The sequence below is a fragment of the Misgurnus anguillicaudatus genome, chromosome 3, assembly GCF_027580225.2.
Source record: "Misgurnus anguillicaudatus chromosome 3, ASM2758022v2, whole genome shotgun sequence".
Lineage (NCBI taxonomy): Eukaryota > Metazoa > Chordata > Actinopteri > Cypriniformes > Cobitidae > Misgurnus > Misgurnus anguillicaudatus.
In genome coordinates, this window is record NC_073339.2 from 16432496 (window position 1) to 16459227 (window position 26732).

The following is a 26732-nucleotide window of genomic DNA, read 5'->3' on the forward strand; positions in this document are numbered from 1 at the left end:
AAATGTTACTTTTTTTAAATAAAACTTTTTATAAAATAAATAGCAGCATATTTTTTTCTAAAAATATATAAACATACAAATATATCAAATGAAAGAACAGACCATCTGTCTGTTCTTTCAAACAAACAATAAACAAACAAAACGGGAATCTTTTTTCACCCTATCTATAATTTTTTCTCTGCTTATAAACTCAAAAAACTTTTTCCAAAAACATTATAGCAAAAATCTAAAATAATTGCATTTTTGTGAAGGAGTTTTGTCAGAGATCAGATTCAGAACGATTATCGAAAACATACAAGGAGTATAAAGTTAATAAAAAATAACTTTGATTCAGTTTTTTTAAATAAATTGGGCCATCTAGTGGATAATCGCGGTATTACACATTGCCATAAAAACTCATCAGGATTGACGAGATAACCCGTCAGTGGCAGGGAAAGAGTTAAAGGGGGTATCAGTGACAGCTTTTGTATCTTTTAATCTGACAGTAAAGTCATTTATAAAGTCAAAAGTTTTATAAAGTAATTTTTTTTTGTGATTGACTGTATTCTACATAAAATCGTCCTGTAAAAACATTCTGTAAAAACCTTGATATCTATAATATTGAGTCTGATCAATTTAAAATCAATTTTGATGCTATAATCTCTTAAAATCAATTAAATAAAATGGAAGTAATTCCTTATTCTCTGTCGTGAAGTATATCCAAGTGAAACAGCGCCTGAAAAAAATGCTAAGGCAATACTTGAATTCGTCTGATCGTCGAGAACTGATTGGACCGTTGGAAGTTGGGTCATGATGGACCCCGCCCTCTTGCCATTCCTCATGACCAGAAGTAAAGACCGAAGAGATCATTTCGAGGAAGGGAGGAAAGCATTTTTGATTGAAAACTATGAGGGCACATTAATTTTTTCAAAATAATGAAGCTCACAGATAAGTCATTTGTAAAAAAAAAACTCCACAATATTAAAAAAAATTATGTTTTTAATTTCATTTCGAAATTAAATCATATCAGATTATGAGACTTTAGCCTGAGTTTCATAAACAAGGCCACCTTTTGGCATGACAGGAATACTGTATTAAAGGAATAGTCTACTCATTTTCAGTATTAATATATGTTATTTCCTTAACTAAGAACTGTTGATACATCCCTCTATCATCTGTTTGCGTGCACGTAAGCGCTGGAGCGTGCTGCGACGCTTCGATAGCATTTAACTTAGCCCCATTCATTCAATTGTACCATTTAGAGATAAAGTTAGAAGTGACCAAACACATCAACGTTTTTCCTATTTAAGACGAGTAGTTATACGAGCAAGTTTGGTGGTACAAAATAAAACGTAGCGCTTTTCTAAGCGGATTTAAAAGAGGAACTATATTTTATGGCGTAATAGCACTTTTGGGAGTACTTCGACTCGGCGCAGTAACACCCTCCCTCTCCCATTATGAGAGTGAGAAGGGGACCGGCTTTTTTTCAGGCGAGTCCAAGTACTACCAAAAGTGCTATTACGCCATAAAATATAGTTCCTCTTTTAAATCCGCTTAAAAAACGCGCTAGGTTTTATTTTGTACCACCAAACTTGCTCGTATAACTACTCGTATTAAATAGGAAAAACTTTGATGTGTTTGGTCACTTCTAACTTTATCTCTGATTGGTACCATTGAATGAATGGGGCTAAGCTAAATGCTATCGAAGTGTCGCAGCGCGCTCCAGCGCTTGCGTGCGCGCACACAGATGGTGGAGGGATGATTCAGCGGTTCTTGGTTGAGGTGGTGACATATTTTAATGTTGAAAATGAGTAGACTATTCCTTTAACTAATAGCATATATATATATATATATATATATATATATATATATATATATATATATATATATATATATATATATATATATATATATATATATATATATATATATATATATATACTGTATATATATATAATGTTCACTTAAAGACCTTCAGTCTCAGATGAATACACAGAGACATAAAGATAAAAGATGCTAGTTTGAGGTATGTATTTATTACTCAACCATCGTCCTCCTCTTCAAACGGTTGCACACACACTCCCATCTGTCACTTATGGCACTCAAACGTCACAGAGCATGACATGTTTGCATAAACAAACACATCTTGATCCTGAACGGTTTTGACTCTCTGATGCAGATATAAATACATATCTGCCAGATTTAGATTATGTCTGGTGATATTTTGAAAAGTCATTGTGCGGTAAGTAAAAAAAAACAGGAGTGATGCTCTGAGAAATGGCCACACTGTACCTCATAAAGTGACTGTAGCTCTGTTTGCACATTGCTCTCTGCACTGTCCATTCCTGTCTGCTTCCCTTCTTCGATCCACAGGCTTAAAGGTGCCATAGAATAAAAAACTGTATTTACCTAGGCATAGATGAATAATAAAAATTCTGTACATGGTAATGACATATCTAGGGTGACCATACCTACCATTCTTCCCGGACCGGTCCTGGGAACACGATTGTTTTCTCCTTTTTATGTAAATAGCGTGCATGCAATAGAGCGCTGGAAACAGGCCAATCTTAACATAACAGACTGTGACGTTGCGGTCGAGATGTACGCCCAAACATTAAATTACACATTTAATTAAGTGCAATGTTGTTACAATGCTAAAAAAAGTTTTGACCGCTGAGTTAGCGCTATATGCTTGTTAATGCTATAGCGTAGGCTGAACTACAACTATTGAAGTTTTTTTAGCACATTGACTCAACAGAAGCAGGTTTCATTTCTAACTAAATCACATTTGTACAACTTTGGGGGTTCATGTGAGGTTTTACCTCTAATGCGGCTTTCACATAGGATGCGGTGTGCGCTGCGCTATGAAACCCATTCATTTCAATGGCTTGTGCCGCGCGAGGGCGGTTTTTTGACAAAAAAGTTCAAAATAGTTTAACTTTTGCGCTGCGCTCTGTGACGATTACCCGCGCGGCCAATAGAAACAGGGCATCCAAACAAGCAAAATGGACGAAAGCTTATACTCGGGATTCTCAGGGCTTTATAATACAAGTTTATGCTCCTACAGAGACATCGGAAGGAAAGCCGTCTCATGGAAACACGTAGCAATTCAAGTTGGCATGTCAGGTGTGTTTTAAGTCAAGCAGCTTGTTGTAGGTATGTTTAAAGTTACGTGCAATGGAGACGAGCAACATCAGTCTCTGTATTCCTCGTCGACTATTTAACGCAAATATAAACACTGTAGTAATTTATTGAAAACCCCGCCTACTTTGGTCTGGCCATCAGAGCACAAATCGCTTGGCTGCGCCGAACCCAGCGGCGAGCGCAGCGCACACCGCATCCTATGTGAAAGCCGCATAACAATACTTGCACAACCAACTATCACGTAAATAGCTTGTTATCAAGTCAATCACACGTTATTAATTCATTGTTCACTGACAAGCTATCTTATCTATTAGAAAATGCTTCCCTGCCAATGACGAGTTTTTAGGATAATCAATATTCTGCTATTGTCCACTAGGTGGCGCTCTTATAAAACTAACTTTTGCAAAAATCCTGGCGCTGGCTGCCAACTTTTTTCAAAAATCCTGGTTAGGAAACCGTTAAATGAATGTATTAAAATAAACGATGTCTCAAAATAGCACAGTTGTGTACATTTGGATGTTATTAAGTTAATCTTAAGAAGTACTAAGGACAAATTTGGTAAATATACACACCTAAAGGATTATTAGGAACACCATACTAATACTGTGTTTGACCCCCTTTCGCCTTCAGAACTGCCTTAATTCTACGTGGCATTGATTCAACAAGGTGCTGAAAACATTATTTAGAAATGTTGGCCCATATTAATAGAATAGCATCTTGCAGTTGATGGAGATTTGTGGGATGCACATCCAGGGCATGAAACTCCCGTTCCACCACATCCCAAAGATGCTCTATTGGGTTGAGATCTGGTGACTGTGGGGGCCATTTTAGTACAGTGAACTCATTGTCATGTTCAAGAAAATAATTTGAAATGATTCGAGCTTTTTTGACATGATGCATTATCCTGCTGGAAGTAGCCATGAGAGGATGAGTACATGGTGGTCATAAAGGGATGGACATGGTCAGAAACAGTGCTCAGGTAGGCCGTGGCATTTAAACGATGCCTATTGGCACTAAGGGGGTTTTTATTTCAGTGTAACTTTGGAGATGGTTCGAGGTAAGAGGGTCTCAATACAGTCAGGCTTCAGCTTAAATATCATGAGGAACTCCACCGTGCGTTCCAACAAGGTGATAAAAATCTCCTAGGTAGTTATCTTGTCAATAACAGCTATCCACACGTGAGAGATCTGTAGATCTAGGTGCACTTACGTGTGAATTTTACACTTTGTTAAATTATCAGCTTCTAGTGCTGAAATGCTGATAAAACGTCACCACATACCAGATGCGGCATTCACACTGCATTATTGTGTAATGTGATATAGACACGCGTATGTACATGCGTATGTGCCTGTGACATCAGATGTGAAGTCGATGTTTTATCCAACTGTGAGTGTTTTTGGAGTGAAGCAATATTACTAAGACTAACACTTCACAATTACAAGCAGTAGGAGTTATGAAATATGGGCTTGTGACGGCAAACCGATGCATATTGTCAACACAGCTGTTGGGCATGAGAAATGCAGTCTAGGAGAACAGTTTGGCACTGATGATGTTTTGTTAAACAATACTCACGTGCCACAGCGCACATGCAGTGAGCCCACTCGTGTGCCGCCCCATCCTGTGGCCAACCGAGATGGGGTAATCATCACGCATCACAAAAGAAATAAAGGGAATTGTGAGGAAAGAAGGACAAGACAACGTGCTTTAATGAGAGATTGAAGAAGATACGCAGGCGGTCAAAGAACATAAAAAGCATCGCTTTTAAGATTTATGATTATAATTTACTTTCATTGCAGTGCCAAAACTCTGATGTGTGGCTTTTCAGAACAGCATCTTATGAAGCCAGGCAAACCGACAGACGGCTTTAATAGACTATTGTGTATAAAAATCTAGTTTAGAGTTAATCAGTGCACCATTCAAACTAAGCACATCTCATAATTCTCGTCTTATCTCACCCCACAAGGCTTCAGTAATTTCACAAGCAAACTTTTTAAAAGCGCTTGGTATGGCTATATTATTGCATAAGAAAATGTAAGTTGTATTTGCTTATGTAAAACAATGCAATTTTGCTTGATAATTGGTTGCTATGCTATGTGCACACTGCCAGCGACCAGCATTGGTAGAGCAACACAGGCCTCTCTAACAGGAAGGGGGCGTGTCCAGTGTGTGACAAAGTTGAGAAAAGTTTAGTTTTATGCAAATAATGAGATACACTCGGAAGCGTCTACCAATGAGAGTGAAGCGTGAAGGTCACGTCATTCATCTTTCATGAGTTACTGCAGTGGATGTTTACTTACACTCACCTAAAGGATCACCAGGAACACCCGTTAAACCTCTCATCAATGCAATGGTGTAATGGTGTGGAGGATGTTTTCTTGGCACACTTTAGGCCCCTTAGTGCCAAGTGGGCATTGTTTAATTGCCACAGCCTACCTGAGCATTGTTTCTGGCCATGTCCATCCCTTTATGACCACCATGTACCCATCCTCTGATTGCTACTTCCAGAAGATAATGCACCATGTCACAAAGCTCAAATCATTTCAAATTATTTTCTTGAACATGACAATGAGTTCAGTGTACTAAAATGGCCCCCACAGTTACCAGATCTCAACCCAATAGAGCATATTTGGGATATGGTGGAACGGGAGTTTCATGCCCTGGATGTGCATCCCACAAATCTCCATCAACTGCAAGATGCTATCCTATCAATATGGGCCAACATTTCTAAAGAATGCTTTCAGTACCTTGTTGAATCAATGGCACGTTGAATTAAGGCAGTTTTGAAGGCAAACGGGGGTCAAACACAGTATTAGTATGGTGTTCCTAATAATCCTTTAGGTGAGTGTATTTGTTTATAAGTGTTACTAGGACAACAAGAATTAGGAACGTCTAACTGTGCATGCACTAAAGGCCTTTCAGGCTGACTTAAATCTGAAAACCATGATTTTCTGAGTTTGGGTCTAAAAGTTTCACGTGTGCCTCGGACAAGGGTCGTGTATAATATTAGCAGCCTCGGCTCAGGTCATTTAAAATAAATGTGTTTTTGCCGAACGGATCCGAGAAGACAACCCCCTTTTCCAACACCCCTTCTGTTTGCCAAGAGAGCTTGCGATATCGTGTGGCTGGCAGTAGGCTCAATTGCGTGGAGTCAGACCTGTCAATCAATTTTGAATACACACTACAGTTACCTTGATGTCCTCATCAAGATAACAAAGGGAAATAAATGGAGCAGCGGGCCAAATTGGTTGCAAGGCCACCAGGGTTTCTTTCTGTCTGACTGGCAGACTGCACACACGTCGGTGCTGTTTACATTCGGTCCAGTCGGGTTAAAAAAAATTCTACTTGGTTGGGTCGAACTCGGGTGTAAATTTTGTTGGGTTTGTCGCAGGTCAGGTCTTTCTTAAAAAAATATTTTTTAAAAAGTGATCCAGGTCATTTCAGGTCGGGTACATTTCTTTGGACCCGAGAAGTCCTCTAGTGTGCACCACCAGTGACTTTATCGCTGTGTTGCTAGTCTCTTTCAATGAGGTTGTAAGACGCGTTCCTAATTTTGATTGTCCTAGTAACAACTACAGTATAAAAAAAGGAGTAACCATCCTCTCAGTAAAGCCAGGCTTACATTACAGGATTTGAAAACTACACAAATCACTGTGTTGCTCAGACTACGCAACAAGGTTTCTTCTCATCTGTCGTTGTCTTATCATAGCTGGATACTACACTAGTGTTGTAGTCAAGACCACCTAAACCGAGACCAAGTCATGACCAAGATCAAGACAGACCGAGACAAGAGCAAGACTTTAAAGGGTCGAGACCAAGTCAAGACTGTGCGTGTGTGTGTGTGCGTGCGTGTGTGTGCGGGTGTATGCCATCAGAGAAGTTGATATAATCAATGGCATTGGAGATATGTGGGAATTTATCTTTGTCTATAAGCAAATAAAAGTGAACAAGCACTAAAGAGCTGAAATCAACCATTTATTTTAAACTGTCTTTACATGGCTAGGGTAAGGAGCCATCCACTTAACACAATGCAGGTGTTTTTAGTAATAAAATTAGAAAAATTGTCATTGGGAGAAACTTAAACAATGCTTAAACAATGCCAACATCATATGCCATACCTGAATAAACTGCATAAAATTAATGATAAAAAATTAATTTGTGATGTGCCATCAGTTGTGGTCTTAACCGGTCTTGAAATAAAATCCAGAGTCCTCTTTGTCTGAGACCAAGACAAGACCGAGTAAAAATGCGGTGGATTCCAAGACAAGACCAAGATCTTTAAATAGTGGTCTTGAAACCGGTCTCGAGAACTACAACACTATACTATACAACACAATGCTGATGAGGTGCACACACTACAAAACATTAGATAAAAAGGTGTTCCTGACCATCAGCAAAAACACATTTTCTCACATAAAATGCACAAGAAACTACAACAATCATGTCATTATTTTATAAATGGTCAATCAACTCGTCCTTCGATTGGTCAACAATTCTCCATACCATCTGCACTGTGATTGTCTGGATTATTTACAACTTGTCAATGTGTCGCTCACATTACAAGATCACGAGGCGATAATATCAAACGGTTTGAAAATATTGTAGCGTTTGTGATAGCTGGAGACCGGTTCGGATAACTTGCTGACCTGCTCATACTTAACGAACTTCTGCGACTGCAATGAGCACGAATTTGGTCGCAATTCAAGGGTTTTGTCGCAGACCTTGGAAATCTGGGCCAGCTAAATCGAGCCAAAAATCCCGTAGTGTGAGCTTGCATAAATGACAAAACATAGATGGCATTAAAACCCACAGCTTCACTCTTATTGTTTGTCGCTCTCGAAAGTCACTCATCATTAGCATAAATTTGAACTATTTTCAGCTTGGTCGCGTAGCTGGACACGTCCACTTTGTGTCGCCAGTGCTCCCAGCTTCCATTGAAATTAAAAAGATTGCGTCACTCCTTTGCTGCTAGTCGCTGGCAGTGTGTGTTGTAAGGTGTTCTGAGTGTTTTTGGTTGCTATGAGCGTTTCTGTGAGGTTGCTTTCTGGCCTAAGTTTCTATATTTTTATCTTTAGATATGGATTGGGGCCCTCATAATGTAACTCTTTTAAAAAATAATTTTTTACAGTTTGCCAGGCTAAACTCTTAAAGGAATAGTCTACTCATTTTCAATATTAAAATATGTTATTACCTTAACTAAGAATTGTTGATACATCCCTCTATCATCTGTGTGCGTTCACGTAAGCGCTGGAGCGCGCTGCGACGCTTCGATAGCATTTAGCTTAGCCCCATTCATTCAATGCTACCATTTAGAGATAAAGTTAGAAGTGACCAAACACATCAACGTTTTTCCTATTTAAGACGAGTAGTTATACGAGCAAGTTTGGTGGTACAAAATAAAACGTAGCGCTTTTCTAAGCGTGTGCAGTGTGTAATTTTTAGAAGAATCTTTTGACAGAAATGCTAAATAATATACAAAACTACATTGTCAGGGGTGTATAAAGACCTTTCATAATGAACCGTTATGTTTTTATTACCTTAGAATGAGACATTTTTATCTACATATCGAGGGTCCCCTTACATGGAAGTCGCCATTTTGTGCCGCCATGTTTCTACAGAACAGACACACTTTTTTACTAAGTTGTCTCCGACGATGACATGTTTGTCCCGTGGCGGCTACTGTAGCTTCTCTATGCATTTCAAAAGCAAGGGGTTATCAGTGAACTGAGCCAATGGTTGCAATTTGCAAACTCACCACTTGATGCCGCTAATATTTACACACTGCGCCTTTAAGAAGTCTTTACAAACAAACCTTACAAAAACAAGGTGTGCATCTCAAGACAAAACAATGTCAACCAAATATGTTAAAATGAAAGAAGTTTTTAAATTAAATCAGCTCAAACATGCATTTTAGTTACAAGCCCTGTCCAGGAAACCACCCCTGAGTCATGTTATTGGTCTAAAGTCTATTTTCTTTAGTTAGGCAACTTTAAAGTTAATGATTAGTTAAAAGAAGTGGTTAAGGTTATATGGTATTTTGGGACTCATGTCAGACGGCCTTAAACAACTTGAGTTTTTTCTAACTAACAATACAATCAAATTTATTATAGGGTACATTTCACATAAACGCATTTTGCAAGTCATCATTAAGGAAGACCAAATATCTTCAAAATATTTAATATTGTAATTATCGTACCAAATTTCCAAGATTTTGCAAACATTAACACAGAGTGGGCGACTCACACGCCGCTCTCTATTTGGATGGAACGAATGTTGTCAAACCCACGCACATGGATGTTGCAGAACTTCGAAGTGAGTTGAGTTCTTGACATTTCCCTTGGAAATGCTCCTGTTCGAACACGGTCACCTGACAATCACACACATGTGTATGCCACACATCGATTTTCTAAAACTTTAAATCTTTCTTTACACCCACACATCACTGTCCATTTTATTACGTCCTCCATCTGCAGATTTCTCCTCATTATTCTCCACTGTCTGCACTTTCAAAAACTCCAAATATATTCATGAAAAGGAAGTCTTTGTCCAGTTATTGATAATCAAACTCTTTGAAAACGAATGAATAGTTTGACCTTCTGTTTCTTATTCTCTCATTCTGTTTTTCATGTAATGACAGAATTGTATTACCTTGTACTGTAGCATGGAGCCATGTCCATCCCAGATGATTTAATGTCTGTCTTGGTCTCTTCATCATTTCTGCACAAGAAAAGAAGCTTTATTTAAAAACAAAATGGTCAGGTTTATAGTTCATTTTTCATTTTGTCTTAAAATAACCATTTGTTCTTATTTGTATATAGTCAGCAGGACCTTTTTCCAATACAAAGAAGCTTTTGTGCAACAAAAGTGTTTGGTGGATGTTAAGGTTTCTTTATAAAACCACACTCTTAGAACGAATGTGTTAAAAACAACACATTTTTGTTGATTCTGGGACAACACACTAAATGCGTTGTCCCAGAATTCACCCATCTCTGTGTTATTATTGAAACAATACATTTTGTGTTACTTTTAACACAACTTGTGTTATATTTTAACACAAAATCAACACAAAATGACACATAATGTGTTAAAATTACACAAAATGTGTTAAAAGCTTAACGCACAAAGATGTGTAAAAAATGAACACATCCTTTCTAAGAGTGCATACATCCTGACAAAAACATTTAAAGGTGGTTTGAATTATATCTTAATCTATCTAGATGTAAATTATATCTAGACTGATCTCATGGAAAGTCGTGTTATAGTCACAAAAATTTTGATTATTTTGATTTATTTGCGTCCATGGCACGAAATTCAGCTTTTTTGTACCTTGAGCATGAATGTATTTTTCGTGTCACTTGCAAAAATTTCATGTCCGTTGCACGACTTTCTTTTTCGTGTCATTTTATGTATTGTTTTCTCATCGTTTTTTCCTATTTTCTTACCATTGTCGCTTGGGGTTGGGGTAAGAATCACTTTCTTATACATTTTTAGACTTCCTAACCCAAACCCCAACACTAACCCCAACTCCAGTCGAGAATAGTTTTAAAAGCGAATGAAAAACATGTAGAAACCAATACATAAAAAAACATCCTAACCCAAACCCCAAATCTAACCCCAAGCGACACAGATTTAAAAATAGGAAAAAAAGAGAAAACAATACATAAAATGAAACAAAAAAGACGTTTAAAATAAAATGCTGAATTTCGTGCCATGGACACAAATAAATTGATTAAATTAAAAAAATGTCTTGACTATAACACAACTTTCTGTGAGATCATGTTGCTATATCAGATTGCAGATTGCAACCAACAGCTCACCCCTCAATTTCAAAACGCATATGGTAGCCGCCACAAGACGCACATGTTGTCGTCTGAGACAACGGCTGTGACCGAAACCGCATACTCTCTGGGTAGGTACTTAATTTCAATAAGTACTTACTTAAAGATCGCTAATAGAGTAAGTACATTACTCTATACCTGATCGCATTATAAACATCATACGCAATTTTAACTTTATCATGTGACCTATGATGTAAAAAATAGCATAAAAACCTTATCCCTTGTTCTAGGGACAGGTGCACTAACACCTGATTGCATCAGTAACTTGACAACCCTAGATATAATACCCCATAATTGCATTGCTAGCCCACCCCAACAGTTATGCACAGTAATAATGGCAAATGCTGCTGACCAATACTTCATTTTAATTACAGGTTTTGTTACTGCAAAAAAAAAAAAAAATAGTAATACAAGCAAACTGTAATTTAATTAATGCTTGAATACAAAACTGGACGAACGCAGGTGAATTTTCATCAATTTTCAGTCAAGCAATGATTAATGCAGGAATGAATGAAATTATTATATTTAATTTTCTTCAAACATTAGGAAACACGAATAAAGATGAATAAAATCATCATAATAAATGAAAACATAGAACTCCATACCATATGAAACAAAGCTTTATTCAAATGTACTTTTCTAACAAACTAATCACAAATTTACTGCCATCTCAACACAGCTGTGCCAATTCTGCAGCTTTCTTTTGATGAAGCACCTGAGCACTTTGTGGGATATCCTGGGTCTCTGCATTCAGATGTTAAATAGACATTTAGTATCTTTAACATTAAGATGATTTGAAGACGTAACTTACGTCAGCTTAATGGAGCTTCAATGTTTGCTATACATGTTTTTACAGCAAAGCCAAATATACTACTGTATGTATCTACACACATCTATACATTCAACAACCTACAGTTTACTATTCAGTAGTTCAACGAATGCAAATTTTAGTTTGTAATACTCACATTTGAAAAAACCCGAGTTGCTGGTCTCCACCATGGTCAGTACTGGCATTCCTTTGCTGTGGCATCCTGGGAAGGTAGGGATAGAAAAGTATCCATTGATGTTTGCTTCAGAATCTGGCCAGAGGCAGTAGAGCATCCGGGGATTTCTCGGCTACTCTTTTATGAATACTGAGGATTCGGACATACTATTCTTTTCACGTACTGTTTTCTCCTACGGTTTCAGCAGTAACAACATAATTGGCTTTTGTGCAACACACGTAACTTCCAGTAAACTCTGCAAAATGCGTAAAATGTGTACTATATAATGTATGCAATCTTAAAGGACAAGTTCAGTATTTTACACTTAAAGCCCTGTTTTCAGATTGTTTATGAGGAAATAGAACGGTTTTGACTGAAATTTCGACATATACGGCTGCCCCGAGAATTTTCGTGTATTTGTGTTTCACCTCCCACCTCTATAATGGGTCTATAGGTGCACTGAAACAATCCTTCCTAAAATGCATTAAACTTTCGTTTACAAAGACGTGAAACTCACCGAGTGGTCAGGGGTGTTCACTGATATGCTCACACAAAAATCGTTGCAAAAGATGCTTTCCAACACGTGTTTTAGCATTCGTTGTAAACTTGTGGACTTATTTTTTTAAACGCTTCACACCGCTGAGAGGCTGAATAATAGACACTCCAGCCCAGTTGGTGGCGATAATCCACCTTTGCCAATTGCAAGAATAGAAACAAACTTCCAGGCACGGAGTAATACCGTACCTCACAGCACATCTAATACAAGTCAATGGAGTTGGACAAAAAGTACGATAAAACCTGTTGGAATGCGTCTTTTGCAGCGATTTTTGTGTGAGCATACCAGTGAACGCCCCTGACCACTCGGTGAGTTTCACGTCTTTGTAAACGAAAGTTCAATGCATTTTAGGAAGGATTGTTCCAGTGCACCTATTAGGGGTGTGCAAAAAAATCGATTCACATTTGAATCGCGATTCAAGCATTGCCGATTCAGAATCGATTTATAGAATTCCAAAAATCGATTCATATATATATTTTTTTACGTCGTGTTACTATCGTCCTGAAATGAGTTTATCTCAGTATTCCCATAGATGGCGCGTCGAAGTCACACTGACGCCTGCACACTCTTGTCACAGTGTTTCCTCACACATTGCTGTGCAGCGCTGCCCAGGCTAACAAGTGCCCAAGTAAATCTGGCATCAAATTTTGTCTTTTTTTGTTTTTCCGTGATGATGACACTCTTTAATAATGACATTTTGTGTGCGACATAATGAGTTCGGTGTGCGTTCACGTGCTCTGTTTCTCAATAAATTGGGATGCGACGCGAACAAGCTCGTGTCACATTGTATCCTTCATGTTTCTGAACTTGAGCAAAGTTTTACCATTAGAGGACTTCACGGAGCACCCGCGGCCCATATGGTTCCGGGTTTGTATTTGAAATGGTCAGTCGGGTCCGGGTCAGTCATAGTTAATTACTCCGGGTCCCGAGTCTGATTAATATTGTGTGTAAAACCCGAGTCGAACGGAGAGTGGCCATGAGCGCTACCGCGCTAAAGCTAGCTCTTTTCTATTATTATTAATAAACCATATATTTTCTAAAACCTATTGCAATGAACGAGCAAAGCTCAAGCTGACTCAAGATTTACAAAACGCAAAGTCCCCTGTCACTGGGACAGCAAGTAAACTTTTGAATCTGAAATAATGAGTGGATTTAGCTTTTTTTTTAATGGACAAGAGAGAAATAGAAAGAGAGGCACTTTTCCTGCTTCTGCTCTATCTAATAGAAATAATAACCATTATAACACCAGTCACATTTCTAATCTATAGACCTGCACTGTCTATCATTAATATGCTATATTATTGTATTTAATAGAGTTTGATAAAAGGGGTCATCTAATTGCTTCATATCAGTTTTTATTTTTGCATAAAGACATAAAGTAATATCAAACTACATTTAATTTGTTGTGTTTATTTTCTTTAAAATTGTATATCTACTACAACCAGTCACATAGGAAAAAGTAAACTACATTTACATACTGTGAATCGTTTTTGAATCTAAAATCGATTCTGAATCGAATCTTGAGCCTAAAAATCGGAATCGAATCGGATCGTGAAATTTTCTGAATCGTGCACCCCTAGCACCTATAGACCCATTGTAGAGGTGGGAGGTGATACAACAAACACCCGAAAATTCTCGGGGCAGCCGCATATGTCGGAGTTTCAGTCAAACCCATTCTATTTCAACCGTTCTAAAACCCGTTTTTTATTCACATTTTCTAGATTGATAGAAGCAATGGTGACCCAATTATAGCACTTAAACATGGAAAATGTATCATGATATGTCCCCTTTAAGTTCCGCTCATGTGTCCGGTGAAACCGTCTATAGGCATTTTAAAATGCATTATTATACGTACATCCAAATCTCGCAAGAAATAGTCCCAAATCCTTTCAGTCCAAAAATAAAGTCGGATATGCCAATCCATTTATTAACATAAAGAAAAATTGATCATTTCTCAAAATAAACTTAAATCCATGGTTTGCCTATACGCCGTGTCTCACGGTCAAAAACCATGCACCTCGTGCTGTCTTAAGAAGACTTGTGGCAGATCACCGCGCCAACCCATGCCAATACACAGAATGGCTCCAACAACCACTGATAATATATATTTTTTGTCATGACATCCTTCTAAAAGTTAAACAGTGCACCTTTAATAATGTTTGAGATAATAATTTTTGAAAGTGTCATTTGCAATTTATCTTCTGTTACAGTACAATGGGACTAAATAAGAATCCCCCATGAATCAAATGCGATGTGAAAAATAAAGAGTTCATCTATCTCCATTGACAGCTGGTCATTCCAAACAGCTAACATATCTGGAGCTTCAAACCCATCGCAGCTCTTATGGCAACATGTGTGTTAGGATGTGTTTGTGTATTGTCATTCAGAATAAGCGCTGATTCTTTATATTCTGAATAGAGGTGAAAAATGACTGTAGTAAGTACTATTATAAACTGTAGCAAAATTTGGAGATACTAAAGTGTTTTTGAACCGTATAAACTCTACTAGTGAATTTACTACACCATTTATCAATTCATTATCAGTGTACACAATTTATTACTTAGGCAGAGCCTACTAAACCACAGTATTTATTTATGTGGTAGTACGCCATTCTGCACAGTCAGCGTATTGGAGTTAATAAAGCCATGAGCCACACTGACCCGCACAATGGAACGCAGACGGCTGTATTGCTATCGGTCAGCACTGCACATCGTATGGTACACAAAGAGCGGCCTATAGAGGGAAAATACAGGGATTTGACCCACTGCATAGAGAAAGGAATGCTCTGCTTTTAAGCTCAAAAATGACCTTGTTTAGTCTATTTGTCTGCTTACTTGAAGTTACAAAGAACGCCACTGAAGTTTGCTTAATTTAAGAAAGCTTCAATACATTAAGATTTTCATACTATACATCAATACATAATGCAAGACAAAATTGTAATTTAGATATCCGAAATGTTAATTTTGATTCTGTAGTATATTATGCTTTTTAATACCACGGGTCTGTTGAATGCTATATTCTGATTGGCTGAGAAATGTTCTGTGGGTATGCATTAATTTCTGATAACCGCACACCTAACTTGTCAAATGTCTTAAAAAAAGGGGCACCAAAGCAATGTTTGTGGTAACCGTGATATTTGAAAATAATGCACACCCACGGTGTAACGGCACGACAGGACCACCTTGGGTGTTCACTATTTTCTTACAATTCAACGGCCCGTTGTCAATTATTCCTTACTTAATTTTGTATATACATGTTTTCCCAAGATCTTCCCTTTGTTAATTTACTAGTCAAATAAGTTGTTTCTTCAGTCAATAGGTTGCAATGTTGCCGCATGGCTCCAATTTGTTCACTTTTTTGGCCCATGACCTGTGCCCCAGAAGTATCATGGGAAATAAAAATGACTATTAATGCTCACATCATCCACATAAATAAGGGTTGTTTGTAAATATATGTGTACCACGTATGAGAGAGCTTTCGTTTGTCTTTTTTTCAGATTTCTTTCAGCTATTTTGGAGTTAGAAAAAACAATGAATATAATAACCAAATATTTTTCTTTAAACATGAAGCAGTGTTATTGTCCACATTTGTGTACAACAGGTTCCAATTACGTAGAATTATTAAGTATTATGGTGCAAACAACAAAAAATGTGATGTCCACGTACTTGGACACACAAGGTCTTAGAAGGTTAATGCACACTCAGACTAACTGTATTAGTCAACCATGAAACTACGATCCCACATTAACTTTACCAGGATAATTGCTTTTACAGAAAGTTTTAATTGCACATTTATTTGTTGACATACTGCTCAAAAAAAGCTTTTACGGTTTGGCACCTACTTGCCAAGGATTTAACACAAAGATGTCTTGGGGTTTGGGTATAAAGGTGTTTTGTTACATTAAAACGAATTTGATGAAATGTAATTGAAGGATGCAACATTTTTGTAAGTCTGGAATTAATGTCATTTTGATGCCTTCGGGTTGCCAGAGGTTAATTTAAATCCAACACTTGAGTTTGTAAATGGCAGACCACACATATGAAAAAACGGGTTTGAAAAATATGTTGTACCTCTCTTTCTGTCTGTCTGTCTGTCTGTCTCTCTCTTTCTCTCTCTCTGTGTGTTTGATGATGGGGTGATTTTTTTCTGTGTGTGGGGTGGTGAGCTCAGCTAGTTTGTTTCTGTGGGCCTAATCCCCTCATGCTGGACGCCAGGCTATATAAAGGACACATGTTTGCTTTCAATACACACGCTGAGCGAAACAGACAGCGGCTACTGACTAACACACAGGTAAGAGACTCCATCTGAAGGGGAAAAAAAAGGGAAACACATTTTTGTCTATTCCAATTGTGTATAACAAAATTCAAGCTTGTGAAGAATGTTAAATATAGAGAGAGAAAACTTTTGACACATTAGTCAGTGGCAGAAAGCAATTAAAATGTGATACTTTTGTGAGCACGGTGCATAATCATTGTCAGGGCAAACTGCAGACCTTTTTGTCATAACAGTATAAAAGCAAACAAGTCTTTGTTTCTGATGTGGGTTGTAAAGTGAGAAACGGCAGCGGAGGGGGTTGACAATATAAGACAAAAAGTGATGAGATAGATTTTATTGCTAAACAGAGAGTCCAGTTTTAATGACTTTCTTTGCGATGATGTTTTTGTTTTTGAATCACCTACATTATAATGGCAGAATTATCCTTTTTTGGCCATGTTTACGCAAACCTCAAATCCATTATATTCGTAATAAAAATATAAAAAACAACAATAGAATGTTCTTTTATATATTTGTAAATGAGTCATACTTATTACGTTACTTATGAGCATTGCATTTCTAGGGCGCTATTGTGTAAGTTTCAAAGCGAGTGGGTGTCAACTACTCAACATTTGAGTATTCAAGGGCTATTAATGTACTCAGTACTTAATTATTTAGCAATATTTAGCACTTGACATCACTACAGTCCAACAATAGATGTTTAATTCAAGTAGATCACCAAATAGTCATGTTTCTACACTTATACATGTGCCGCTCTTCTTGATCTCTCTCTCTTTTATCGTAGTCATCATGTCCTCTAGTGGAGAAAAATCCAAATCTGCCTCCCAGCCTGATGGGAAGGCTGCTCAACAAAAAAGAACCGAGATGGGCATGGGAAACTATAGGGTAATTCACATTTTGCATATCATATATTGCAATGTATCATCTTACATACAGTATACTCAGATCCATAAATGTTACGATGATAAGTAACGTTAAAGTTTAATTAATTTTACATTAATTTTAATCTTTGACATGATCTTATAGTCAGTATTAAAGATATCAAGGTAATATTTTACCTCTTTAGCATGTTTATATACAAAAATAAACACAATTATAATATTTTACATCAGTTAAGTACCTATTTGGCATATTTAACATGTTTGCTAAATGCTTCTATATGCGTGCATGATTAACTTAATAATAACTTTTAAGCAATGTCAGTTCAGTTTCCATAGAAATAGCTGTGGGTGTTTGATGTGTGCAGTTTTTTTTAACTAAGCCAAAGTGAAAACTGTCATCTGTAAAGTTGCAAAACGAGCCACTGTCTGTATTTCAGATGTACGTGTACGATCAGGAAAACTTTCAGGGCCGTATGATTGAGATCAGCAATGAGTGCATGAACGTGTGTGAAATGGGCATGGACAGAGTGCGTTCCCTCCGTGTGGAGTGCGGCCCGTGAGTGACACCCGCACATCCATATGAGCCACTTTACTGCTGTTTTGTATCGTAACCATTTGTGCACTTGTTCACTTTCTTTCTCACCTCTTGTAGGTGGGTAGGCTGGGAGCAGATGAACTTCTGTGGAGAGATGTACATCCTGGAGAAGGGCGAGTATCCCCGCTGGGACTGCTGGAGCAACTGCCACAGGAACGACTACCTGCTCTCCTTCAGACCTGTCAGAATGGTAATCACCCATTTTAGTTTATAATTCCCATTTATTCATATAACCAGCCGGCATTTCAACATTGATTCACCTTTGAATCAACGTCAAGGCCAAGTTTGAATCAACGTTAAATTACCTTTTCATCTTGCAAATTGAATCAACACTGATATCGCAACGTTGTTTCAACGACTCATGGATGAATTAAGGTCTTTGCGTCAACTGCAAATATGCATTGGTTTTGCAAATTGAAACAACATTGATATCGTGTTTAGCATTAAACGTGTTTTAAGGTTGTTTCAACGTTATATTAACATTAAACAAACAACTGACATTATTTCAACCAAATTTCAACGCTGATTTTTAAGCATTTTATTAACTTTCTGCAACCGTTTAGCATTAACTGTTGTTTCAACATTGTGACATTATTTAAACCAATTTCAACGTTGAAGGTCGGTTGTGTGCCAGCTGGGTACTTTGTTTGGGTTTGATGTGACCTTGGGACTTCGTCTTATTCTATCCCAGAGATGCTATCAAAAAAAAAAAATATTTTGCTCTCCTTCAGAACTGTTAGATTGGTAATCACCCATTTGAATAATTCATAATTCCCATTTATTCATATACCCAGTCTGCATTTCAATGTTGATTCACCTTTGAATCAACGTCAAGGAAAACGTTGAATCAACGTTGACTTACCTTTTGATTTTGCAAATTGAATCAACACCGATATCGCAACTTTGTTTCAACGTCTTACTTTTAACATGTGTGAATTAAAGTCTTTGCATAAACTGCAAATGAACTTGAAATATGCATTGATTTTGCAAATTTAATCAACATTGATATTGTGGGTAGCATTACACGTTGTTTTAACGTTGTTTCAACGTTATATCAACGTTAAACAAACAATTGACATTATTTCAACCAAATTTAAACATTGATTTTTAAGCATTTTATTAACTTTATTCAACCGTTTAGCATTAACTGTTGTTTCAACATTGTGACATTATTTCAACCAATTTCAACGTTGAAGGTCGGTCGTGTGCCAGCTGAGTACTTTGTTTGGGTTTGATGTGACCTTGGGACTTAGTCTCATTCTATCCCAGAGATGCATTCCAACAAAAAAAATTGTTTGCGCTCCTTCAGACCTGTCAGAATGGTAATCACCTATTTGAATAATTCATATTTCCCATTTATTCATATACCCAGTGGGCATTTCAATGGTGATTCGCCTTTGAATCAACATCAGAGACAAGGTTGAATCAATGTTGAATAATCCTTTTCATTTTGCAAAATGAATCAACATTGATATCGCAAAGTTGTTTCAAAGACTCACTTTCAACATGGGGGAATTATCAACATTGATATTGTGTTTAGCATTAAATGTTGTTTCATCAACTTGTATATCAACGTTAAACTAACATCTGACATTATTTCAACCAAATTTCAACGTTGATTTTTAAGCATTTTATTAACCTTCTGCAACCGTTTAGTATTAACTGTTGTTTCAACGTTGTGACATTATTTCAACCAAATTTCCAGCCCAAAATTTCATTATATAGTCACATACATTTTTGATTCTTTTTTTATGATATTATCACGAATTTCCGCGTTTTTTCGTGATCGTATAACGAATACCTGTTTTCTTGTGATTATCATGTATTGGTTACTCAACTGTTTTGTCCTATTGTCTTACCATTGTCATTTCGGTTTAGGGTTAGATTTACATAAAATGACATCCCTACCCAAACCCAACTCTAACACCAGGTGACATATATAAAAAAATCAATCAGAAAAAATAGTATATATCAATACATAAAGTGACATTCTAATGCAAACACCAAATCTAACCCTAAACCGAAGCAACAATGGTTTGTAAATAGGAAAAAGCAGTTGAGTAACCAATACGTGATAATCACACGAAAACAGGAATTCTTAATACGATCAAGAAAATACGGAAATTCGAAAAAAGAATAAAAAATTTACGTGACTATATCACGAAACCTTGTGAGACTGGGTAGAAATTTCAATGTTGAAGGTCAGTGGTGTGCCAGCTGGATACTTTGTTTGGGTTTGATGTGACCTTGGGACTTCGTCTCGTTCTATCCCAGAGATGCTATCCAAAAAAACAAAAACAATTTTGTTTCTTTTCATCATCACAGGACCCAGAGAAGCATAAGATCTGTCTGTATGAGGTCGGTGAGTTCAAAGGCCGTAAAATGGAGATTATTGATGACGATGTGCCCAGTATGTACACCTACGGGTTTACCGACCGTGTTGGTAGCATCATGGTCAGCTGTGGAACGTAAGTGTTTTACATCAATATTTGTGTGCAGTAATTAAATTGATAACAGACTTAATAGATCTGAAATACAAATCTTCAGACTTTTCAAGTCTTTGAAATGTGTGAAGAGATATGTCACACACTGAACTAATACATTTATGCAGCTTAAAGCTAAAATGTGTAATTTTTGTGACATTAACATGCTTTTTCCTACACTCCAACTTAACATGCTGAGACAACTGTAATAAAAACATTCATAGGTTTATTTCCCTGGAGCGTAAATAACACTGTGGCACTGAAAATTATACACCTCACTTTTTATTTATCATTTTAGATATGCTATCTACTGTAGATATAGGGAATGTTAATGTACGTCACCGCAGTGTTGCATTATGGGACGTGGGCGCCATGTTTAGAGGCACCGACGACCGCTATGCCATTTAACTCTGGACATGTTAAGCTAAAACTAGGTAAATTTGAAGAAAAACGGAAGATATCGAGAAGTTGAAAGAACAAGAGAAGGGACCCTATCGGGAGAAACTAAATGCTACTGCCAAAAAACTTTATTTGGACAAATAAACAACATAGATCCGTATGATTTAGCAGCCCAAGACTGGATTACGGACCTCCGCTTTCATATCTGGTCAATTACCTTGTTTTTGCAGGACTTTATTTACACTTTGCAGGAGTTTAAGAGCTATAAATCCCTTCAAGCTTATAGTAAAGTGACACTTCTTCTTTTGGAGTCTTATGGTTGGCAAACCAGCTATTTACTGACAATGTGTTAATACCTACGTACCTTAATGATTCTATAAAATAATTTCTCCGTTGTATTCTGCGCGATGAATTAACACATGTTCAAAAGATGGCACTTCTGTTTTGGCCAAGTTATTAAAACAAACAAAATGCTAAATATTTAGCTAACGTTGTTATTTAAAGAGTCACAAGCAGTGGGTTTGAGCAGTTGCATTTAATAAAAAATATGTGTTACAATCGTCAAAATTGTCTAAATATTTATTTTTATAACTCATGTGTTTAGGGTGATCAGAAATGAATGAATGAATCAATCAATAACTTACATTTGCAAGTTAGTTTGACAGTGTTAGCATAAAAACAAGACAATTTAAGTGGTTCTGCTTTTATTAATCACAAATTACTGAATGACTGAAAATGCAGCGAACACACTCTCGTTGATGCAGGGATTTTTTTTTAAAAGTAAACGTTTTTCTCCTGATTACAGCATGCAAACCACGCGATCCGGCGTCTTTTCGTCAGCTCCTGCACCGGCTTCCTTTGTTTTTTCCACGAATAAAAGCTGGAAAAACGTATTCCTTTGTTCAGTTTCCTCCCTGAACGATCGCGTGACTTGCTTGATCGAGCAGTACTGACCAAACATATCGAAGTTTATTAAAATCTCGACAGAAAATACAAAAACAACCTCCAATACATTAACTCAAATACAGCGGGATAGGACGCGTGCCTGCAAAGATGGCGGATTACACATAATCCAACACAGCGTGACGTCAACTCCACATTCCCTATAGCAGACTTTCTTATGAGGAAATAACAAATACCTTAATATTAGCTTAAACTTTGTATTTATAAAAAATTAACTGTAGTTGCTTTATAATACGTATTAAAGGTGTAATGTGCGTTTTTTAGCCCCTAGTGGTGAGATTGCGAATTGCTACCAACTTCAATTTCGAAACACAATGAGAAGCTACGGTAGCTGCCACAGGACAAACATGCCATCTGAGACAATGTAGGGAGGAGAGCACACCACTGATAATATAATATAGTTATATTATATTGCATTTTTTCAAGAGATCCTTTTAAAAGTCCCACACTGCACCTTTAAGTACCACAGTCTCTTTTCTATTCTAACGTCGTTATCTAATTGCTTTATTTTTAATATATCGGTTCACCTTTCCCTCTTTTCCTTTCTAGTTGGGTGGGCTACCAGTACCCCGGTTACCGTGGCAGCCAGTACCTGCTGGAGAAGGGCGACTACCGCCACTTTAATGAGTTTGGTGCTCGCCATCCCCAGATGCAGTCGATCAGACGCATCCGTGACATGCAGTGGCACCCAGACGGCTGCTACACTATGGCCACCAAGTGAGGGCTTGGGAGGACGAGAAAGAGAGGGAACAGGGGGGAGAGAAAAACAGAGGGAGCAGAAGATGAAGGAGGGGGAGGGGGGAGGGCCAAGAAGGAGAGGAGGAGCTGACCACCTATGTAAAAACTTATTGTTGTCAGAAAACTGAAATTGTAAAGACTGAAAGAGCATTTTCTTGAACCCTCTTAATTTTCTTCATTTTACCTCATCTTCTTTCATCCCTCTTCCTCCTCTTCCTCATCCTCCATACATTTTTCCGCTGTGGAAATAAGACCATCACAATGAGCCTAAACTGATACCTGAGTTGTTGGAATCAGGGATGATGATTGACAGGGGGTTGGGCGGGGCAACGGGTGGCTTTGAGGGCAAGAGGGGATTTATTTTGGCGTAAGGCAATGTAAAACCTCAATATTCCCTTTAAACAGTAATAAAAACAACTGTGACTACATATCACTGTTACGACTTTTCTATTCTTCAGCCTTTATTTCAACATGTAGCAGATATATTTCTTTATTCACTGTAAAAAGTTGGTTTAACTTAAAAAAGTAAATTACTGTACCTGGTTGCCCTAAAATCAGGGCTCGTTCAAGTTAATTCAACTTAAAAATATTATTTTTGTACCCCAATTTATTAAAAGTAAACTAATATTCTTAAAGGATTAGTCAATTTTCTTAAAAAAAAAACCTAGATAATTTACTCACCCACATGTTATCCAAAATGATGATGTCTTTCTTTGATCAGTCAAGAAGAAATTAGGTTTTTTGAAGAAAACATTTCAGGATTTTCTCAATATAATAAACTTTATTGGACCTCAACAGTTTACAGTTTAAATGCAGTTTAAAATTGCGGTTTCAAGGCAGCTTCAAAGGGCTCTAAACAATGCCAAATGAGGCATAAGGGTCTTATCTAGCGAAAAGATTGTCATTTTTGGCAAGAAAAATACAAAATATGCACTTTTAAACCACAGCTTCTTGTCTTGCACCAGTCGTGTGACGCGCCAGCATGACTTTATAATGCGTAAGCACGCCAAAAGGTCACACATTACATATGTGAAACTCATATTTGCGGACCATTTTAAACAACAAAATGACACAAAGACATTAATTAGTATCATTCCACATACAACAAAGTCAGAACGGTCCTCTTTCTCCACACTTGTAAACACTGGGGCGGTAGTTTTGCATATGTCATGCGTGACTTTTTAAAGTGCTTACGCATTACGTGAGGTTGCGCTGGCGCGTCACACATCTGGTGCAAGACGAGAAGTTGTGGTTTAAAAGTGCATATTTTTTATTGTTCTTGCCAAAAATGACAATCTTTTGCTAGATAAGACCTTTATGCCTCGATTGGGATAGTTTAGAAACTGCAATTTTAAACTGCATTTAAACTGTTAACTGTTAAGGTCCAATAACGTCTATTAAATTGAGAAAAATTCTGGAATGTTTTTCTCAAAAAAATAACACATTTCTTCTCAACTGAATAAAGAAAGACATCAACATTTTGGAGTAAATATCAGGATTTTTTTTTTTTTAAAAGTGGAGTATTCCTTACCGTGGGTTCACACCAGCCGCGTTTGAGCCATCAAATTCACGTCTACCGCGTCTAGTTTGCCGCTGGAACGTTTTGAGTTTACTTGCTTCATCCGCACGTGAAAGCCGTGCGTGAAATTCTAGTCATCGAGACATTCACGCGAAAATTTGCGTCATGGGAGGGGCTTTTGCAACTCCGCTGGCTTTCTGTAATCACGTCACTAACAGAGCAAGCTCCTGATTGTTAACGCAGCGTGTTTTTCGGCCAAGGTTCAAAATGTTCAACTCGCGCGTTTGCCGCGGCAATGCTCAATTTGAGCAAACTAGATACGCGAATGAAAGTTGAATTAAGAAAAAATTATAAGGCAATGTAACTTACTTTTTTAAGTTGAGCCAACATATCTGTAACAAATCTCAAGGGCTCATTATAGTAGTGCATAGGCCCTATACGGCGTAGGTTACGCATCGGTTTTCATTTATACTTTTGCGTCGTCGTCCACGTCGATTTGCAAACACACATGCAGAATGCTGGTAGGCAGTATCGCAAATAGAAATACCTATGACGCAGTTGTTTTACCTGACGGGAGGGGTTCGCATAGAACTGATGCGCTGTAAAAAATTACGGCTTGGACCTTACGCATGATTATAAATTGGACATTACACATCTGTATGAAGCAGATAGGCCCAAAATGAAAGTTGTTGGCATATAACTAACAATAAAAGTAAGGGTAGCAAACATGACCAGCTAAAGTATTTCTTTTATCTACAAAATCGTTAAGTCATATCAATTCAACTATCTGACTGGGACAATTTATTCAGAGATTGCTTTGTGAACCTGTCACATGTAATACAGGCTTAGTTTGCAAAGCTGTTATTGATAATGGGGCAGTACCAATTATACCGAACAGCAAATCCGCAGCACAAAAACAGTTTAAATACAGTACTAGCACAGTATTGCTCATTTTAAATGTGTTTGCTTGCTGAATAAGCTAGCAAGCCATGAATAACGTAATAGTACATTAAACTAATTGATAACACTTTGAAAAAACAGCATATTGTCTATTATGGATGCTGTGTCAATTTTGGTCTTAGAGGGAATAAATAACATTAAGACATTTACAACATATAAGTGTCATCATCAGTAACAGAATGACTATACATTCCTGTGACACGTGACTCATGCATATTTGCATAATTCATTGCCATAAATAAAAATGCACATTGCAGTTCAAGCACTATAAGTGTTTCCTGAGAATTTTGTGGTTATTTATTTAATTTAAATGATTTAATACAGATGTTGTGCTTCCTACACAAGTCTGATACAAACACACGGTCGTAAACACTTCAAATTCCCTCCACGTCCACACAAAATGCAGCCTCTACATTGACGTCAGTCAGCCCTAAAACACGTACACACTACACACTACACAGACACCTTGGGAAATTTAGTAACTTCACATCTTAAATGTTTGATCAATCTCTCTCGCACACCTTTCATTCATACACCCCCAGAGGCAATGAAGAGGAGACAGAGGATGATTTGGGCAACAGACTTAGACTCATTAAAGGGAAGAAAGTTATCAGACAGCTCAGTGGGGTTCTGACGTAATTGTACCGCACTGTCACCACTAGTAGGCGCATATAACAATACTGAAGGTCTATCAGTAGACAAGCCCTTTTTTGTCATTTTTGTGTAAAATAACCTGTGTCTCCTACTTTTGACAAAGAACAGGGAAATACATCTTGTGACTCTGTCTGTGAAATCCAGGCTAAAGTCTCATAATCTAATTTGTTTGATTTCAATCACTGTTTTCAAATTGAGACATGACCTTACCCAGCCAATATTAAAGTTATATTTCAAAAAAATATTTTCACAGTTCTTTACATTATGTAGGATGATTTTATAGAAAGCAATAAATCACAAGAAATGACTATCTGGGTTTTCACAGAGGGTCATCTATTCATTTTATTTTTTAATCTCATGCACAGGAAAAATGATCAGTTATACTGAATAAAAAAAGGGCAGTAATACTAAATCATATTTTTAACAACAACAAAAAAACAGCTAAATGAGATGTTACCACATGAATCACCTTTCCAGATCACCTGAGAAAATATTTATAGTGCAATATACTCTTTTGCTACTAGGTTTTCTGCTTTTCATAAGAGCAAACACTGAAAAGGTATAGCTTGCCTTTTAATCTCTCTCTCTCTCTCTCTCTCTCTCTCTCTCTCTCTCTCTCTCTCTACCACAAGCGCGCACAGAGGCTGCAGAAGACATATAAGTGTGTTTCTCTGTGTTTGTGTCTGTGTGTGTGTGTTTGTGTGTGTGTGGCAGGTCTCGTTTGCGTCACGGCTGTTTTGTGAGTTAGCCGAGGGACTCGGTTCTTTT

At 37.3% G+C, this 26732-nt stretch overlaps 1 protein-coding gene and 1 long non-coding RNA gene across 2 annotated transcripts; one reads left to right on the top strand and one right to left on the bottom strand.

Annotated features, from left to right (window-relative positions):
• Positions 1-8775: 8775 nt before the first annotated feature.
• LOC141360302 (uncharacterized) lies at positions 8776-16696 on the bottom strand. Its single transcript, XR_012366820.1, has 3 exons — positions 16568-16696; positions 9769-9837; positions 8776-9487 (listed from the first exon to the last, which is right to left on the bottom strand). It is a non-coding gene; the product is annotated as an uncharacterized lncRNA (long non-coding RNA).
• crybb1l2 (crystallin, beta B1, like 2) lies at positions 16660-23259 on the top strand. The gene is made up of 6 exons (XM_055204876.2): positions 16660-16787; positions 17557-17657; positions 18091-18209; positions 18306-18438; positions 20574-20716; positions 22643-23259. Exons 2-6 carry the CDS (start codon positions 17562-17564, stop codon positions 22812-22814), a joined length of 663 nt encoding a protein of 220 aa, XP_055060851.2. The 5' UTR covers positions 16660-16787; positions 17557-17561; the 3' UTR covers positions 22815-23259.
• Positions 23260-26732: the final 3473 nt, after the last annotated feature.

Excerpts from the sequence above, each read along its gene's own strand:
- crybb1l2 (XM_055204876.2), top strand. The coding sequence starts at position 17,562 with ATGTCCTCTAGTGGAGAAAAATCCAAATCTGCCTCCCAGCCTGATGGG. Across the intron at positions 17,658-18,090 it reads TGGGCATGGGAAACTATAGG|ATGTACGTGTACGATCAGGA; the intron begins GTAATTCACATT and ends TCTGTATTTCAG. Across the intron at positions 18,439-20,573 it reads CCTTCAGACCTGTCAGAATG|GACCCAGAGAAGCATAAGAT; the intron begins GTAATCACCCAT and ends TCATCATCACAG.